The sequence below is a fragment of the Quercus lobata genome, chromosome 11 (assembly GCF_001633185.2).
Source record: "Quercus lobata isolate SW786 chromosome 11, ValleyOak3.0 Primary Assembly, whole genome shotgun sequence".
In the NCBI taxonomy this organism is placed as follows: domain Eukaryota; kingdom Viridiplantae; phylum Streptophyta; class Magnoliopsida; order Fagales; family Fagaceae; genus Quercus; species Quercus lobata.
The window spans coordinates 40,277,698-40,282,522 of NC_044914.1; the positions used below are offsets into that span (position 1 = coordinate 40,277,698).

The window sequence follows — 4,825 nt, forward strand, 5'->3', positions numbered from 1 at the left end:
TTTGGAAATGATAAAATTAAACTTCAGAGGGAAAAAATAACAAATCACCGAGTTCAAAAAGTCTAATTTGTATTTAAATATTTTTTTTATTTGTTCAATTTTACCAATTGAACTAATTTGAACCCAACCCAAAGAAAATTTGTCTACACCAATTAAATTCTTCTGTGCTATTTACATAAAATTTACTAATTTATCAGCAAAGATAAAAGTTAAACGCATTCTTGCTAAATTTATACCAATCACCTAATTTTCCTTTTGTGTTAATCTCGGTCCAACGCAACTGCTAAATTTGGTTTTACATATTTGAATTTCAGCTATTATCCCGTCAGTCTAAATTTGGTTTTACATACACATGCCATTCAAGTCGGACTCTGGAAATTTTTCACTAAAAGGGTGAAAACAGTGGACCGTTTGTTTCTAGAGAAAATGTGTGGAATGATTTTGTTTGATCCTAAAGTAGGACTCAAAAGATTTCTTGGTGTAAAAGGTCAGTTTGATTTGGAGCTTCCACTTCAAAATTCTTGTTGAAATTGGGCTAAAAAACACTTCAAAACAGAAAGATATACATCCAGAAATAAGTTACAGGATAACCAATATGAGTCTTTTGATATGTATCCACAGCCTGAGACTTTATTTATTAGCATGTCAAATGCAAGAATTTAAAACAACCCATTCTTGCTAGTAGATTTATAAACCTTACACTGCCACAATTACTCTTATATTCTAAAATGAGAAATTTGGATGTTTTCCACATCTTGCTTTTTGAAATCACTTCGGTTTCTATTGGCAACAAATTTTCCCCAGTTGAATTCTCTGTATTTGGCAGGGTCCTGTTCATTGACTAGCTCCTCTAGAGGTTTCACCATGGTATAATGGGCTGGGAAGAAGAAGAATGGAATAGACAGTCTTGCCTTGGTAGAATTCACCACCACCCTGTGCTCCACACTCTCATACTTGTCATTGCTCCAAACCTATATAAACGCCACCATTATCTCACTATTTATATAAATCCCGTGTCCATTAATAAACAGACATAATGGTCAATATTTGATACTAACTCCAATAGGAATGGAAGGGTAACATTTGTTGAACAACAAATGAATTTGGACTAGAAATGATGGGGTGGGGTTGGTTCCTTTGTGCAAATCATTGGTATGTGATCAATTTCAAGTTCTTTGTGTTAATGGCTCATTAATTTGCACAAGGATCACATAATGAATTTCTACATTTTTTATTGGTAATTAAACATAACTCACACACCTAGATAGGGTAAGAGATGCATCTAATCATATGTTTAAAAGATCACCCTGTATGATAGATTCACACATTACCACCTATGATACATAACATAAATTAAATTTCGACAGAACGTTCAAAGTTCATGAATGGTACCTGAACAGCATCACCAATATTAATGATATAGGCATCTGGGATAGGCTTAACCGGAATCCACTCTCCATCTGATTTCCGCCTCACTTCGAGTCCCCCAACATCATCTTGTGCAAGGACACTTAAGGCGCCGCCATCTTTATGGCGGCCAACACCAAGAGCTAGGTGGGGGGAAGGGCATGGAGGATAGTAGTTGAACCGGAGAAAGCTGGTTTGGTCCTTGAAGAAGACCTTTAGTCGATCTTCTGGTAAGCCTAAACTCAGGGAAATAAGTTCCAATAACTTGAAACCCAGCTTTTCTACTTCTCGGCCATACTCCTCACATATTTCCCTGGAAATATCAAGTACATTACACAAAAATTAATCCCCACAAAATGGAATTTTATTTAACTTCCAAGACAGAATTAAGTGAACAATGGCTAATAAAATTTAATACAAAAACAAAAAAGTAGCAAAAAGATTCCCCCCCCCCCCCCCCCCAACCCCCCTTTTTAATTTTCTGGGTATAGTAAGTAAATCAGAATTTAGAAGGTTAACATGGCCTAGTCCTAATAAACAAATTCCCTGGTATAGGATATGAGAACAGAACATGAATCTGCAATGCCAATTGGAAATGTTGTTGCCAACAAAATTCTTTTTGCTACTTAATATGATTTTGGACCAAAATCTTGGAGGTTCAAACCAGCTTTGTGCACAAACCTAGACTGCAGAATGTCAATCCCATGTGGCCATTAGCACTGTTAGAGGCCTACCATGTTCTGGACTTAGACATTTTGACATGGAGATTAATCTATGGCTCTATAAATTTTAATCTCTCTCTTGATGTAAAAAATTGCAGACAACCAACGTAATCCATGATTTTGTAGAAATTCACAATTGATTTATGAAAAGTTAACAAATTGGTAGAACTCTGGAATTATCTATTTCTCCCTTTCATAAATCCACCAATAATTATTAACAGAATTTTCAACCAGATGTACCTATATCTCCTCAAATTCTATTTGCATTCAATTTTTTTCTTTATTCGGACAAATAACAATTATTCTCAGTTCAACCAAATCACCTTGATCAAAAAAAAAAAAAAATTGACATACTTTATGCTACTTCATATAACACATGCATGTTACCTAGGATAAGCAAATTGAAGTACCTGAACTCTTTCATTGAATAAAATAAATAAATAAGTACCTGAACTCGGGCGGATACTGAGGCCACTGATTGGTCAAAACTCTAATTCCCTCATCATCAGGTTCATGCGAGGCTGGTACCTCTGTGGGATCATGGGCCAAAAAATCAAACACCTCCTTCCAGTCCCTAACGTTTTTAGTGTGCTCACTATCATGGTACCCCATGGGATACAACGCGTCCCTTTGCACCTTCCTCTTCTCCTCAAAAGACCCGGCAAAGAATTCCTTAGCCACAGCCTCTACTTTTCTGAGAAGCTCAGCTGGGACTCCATGGTTGATCACCTGGAAGAACCCCCAGGTCTGGCATGCACTGCCAATCTCAGAGATGAGTTGTTGGTCACTGTTTTCAGAGTTGAACACACTGGAGAGGTCAAGAACTGGGATTTCATCAGTTACCTCGATGGGCTTGAGCTTTGGCCTGTGGTCAATGGGTTGTATGAAAGCTGAGTCTACCTCTCCCATGGCTGAAACTCAATGACAAAGAAATGTGATGGGTATTTTTCCTTTTGTTGATTTTATAACAAAAGCAGAGCCTATGATTGGTGGTATTAGGTGGTGTTTTATTTTGACCTTGTCAAAATGTTATTTGCTAGAATCTTCTTTGTTCTTATGTAGTGATGAGGCAAATTATATAGATAAGAATGGTTTTTTCTTTGCTCAATTTTTTAGCATTCTATCGATTTGTTCTTTGTAGTATTTTGGTATTGGTGTGTAGAAAGATATTAATTCCGTACTATATTATGTGTGTCCTTTAGAATTATGCTCGTATTTTACTTTCTTTTTTTTTTTTTGGATCTTTAATTTTAGATTCATTGAATGTAGACTTTTCATGGGTGAAGGAAAAGGATTGGTTAGATTAATGAAGCTGGACAGTTTGGAAGATTGTGATTGCATGGATGGCAAGTGTTTCAGCGCTGTCTGAAAAAAGACAATGAAAAAAAATTTCTACTCCTACCATAAATACACTCACAATTTTTGCTACAATCCTCTCTTACTTGCCAGCAGATAACTCGCTGCCTATTACTTTCAGACAAACCCCTTTTTTTTCTTTTTTCTTTTTTTACCAATCACACTCAGTCACACAAAGAATTATGGCAAAAGTTATACATTTTTTGTGTTATTAAAATAAATAAAAAAATAAAAAGTAGGCAGTGAAAAATAGTACTATTCCCACCCGCCTACGGGTAGCGTATTTTGAACATGACGGAGCAAAGTGGGAAGCTGGTGGGAACGTCGTCTCTCATGGTTGGTGAGATTTTGAAAAGAAAACTATCACTAATGCTTTCTTATGACTTTTGTTATTGTAATCCTTATCTTACGCCTAATTGTACTTTTCCAGTCAAACTTGGGTTTTAATTAATTTTTTTTTTTTAATAATCAGTAATACTTATTAGAACACACATATATAAACTCCAAAATTAAGGAAATTTTGAATTTGATGTCCATTAGAAACACAAAGGTAGGTGGATTGACTATAATTATCGTTAATTTTGCAAATATTCCAAACCAAGTTTTTAGAAGTCAATTAGATTTTTATAAATAATTTTATTTTATTGGAACAATCTACTAATCTAGATAAAAGATTGTTGTAAATAATTCAATTTCACTGGGACAAGTTAGAAGATAAATATAATCAACCTGTCACAACTCACAAGATACTTCTATTATTTTGTTCTTTTTTTAATATATATATATATATATATATATATATTCTCTGTCACTCATTTTCATCCACTTTCACTTGTTTCATCAATATTAATAATTGATGTAGAATTGTTCACATTTTGAAACATAAAAATGAATAATAATTTATAAATAAAAAAGTGTAAAAGTATCATTGCCTCTTTTAAATAGCAACAAAACAAATATCAATAACCGATATAGAATTGTTCACATTTTGAAACATAAAAATGGATTAAGAGTATCATTGCCTCTTTTAAATAGCAACAAAACAAATATAAATAATTCATGTACAATTGTCTACATTTTGAAACATAAATATGGATAATTAAAAAATAAAAATAAAAATATCATTGCCTCTTTTAAATAGCAACAAAACAAAATTAGGAGGTGGTATGCATAAGATACTTTTTCCAAAGTTATTCTAGTTAACTCACTTAAACCAGTACTCCACTGTAACTTTTATTTTTTTGTTTTCGTTTTTTATTTTTTTGTTTTTGGGAGAGAAACGAAATAATAAATAATAAAATAAAATAAAAACCATATTGGGAATTGGGATTCAAAAGCAC

At 33.6% G+C, this 4,825-nt stretch overlaps 1 protein-coding gene across 1 annotated transcript; it reads right to left on the reverse strand.

Annotated features, from left to right (window-relative positions):
- Positions 1–541: 541 nt before the first annotated feature.
- On the reverse strand, positions 542–3,277 carry LOC115967494 (protein DMR6-LIKE OXYGENASE 2-like). Its single transcript, XM_031086599.1, has 3 exons — positions 2,578–3,277; positions 1,393–1,720; positions 542–971 (listed from the first exon to the last, which is right to left on the reverse strand). The coding sequence occupies exons 1-3, from the start codon at positions 3,036–3,038 to the stop codon at positions 717–719; spliced, it is 1,044 nt and encodes a 347-aa protein (XP_030942459.1). The 5' UTR covers positions 3,039–3,277; the 3' UTR covers positions 542–716.
- Between the last annotated feature and the right edge of the window lie 1,548 nt (positions 3,278–4,825).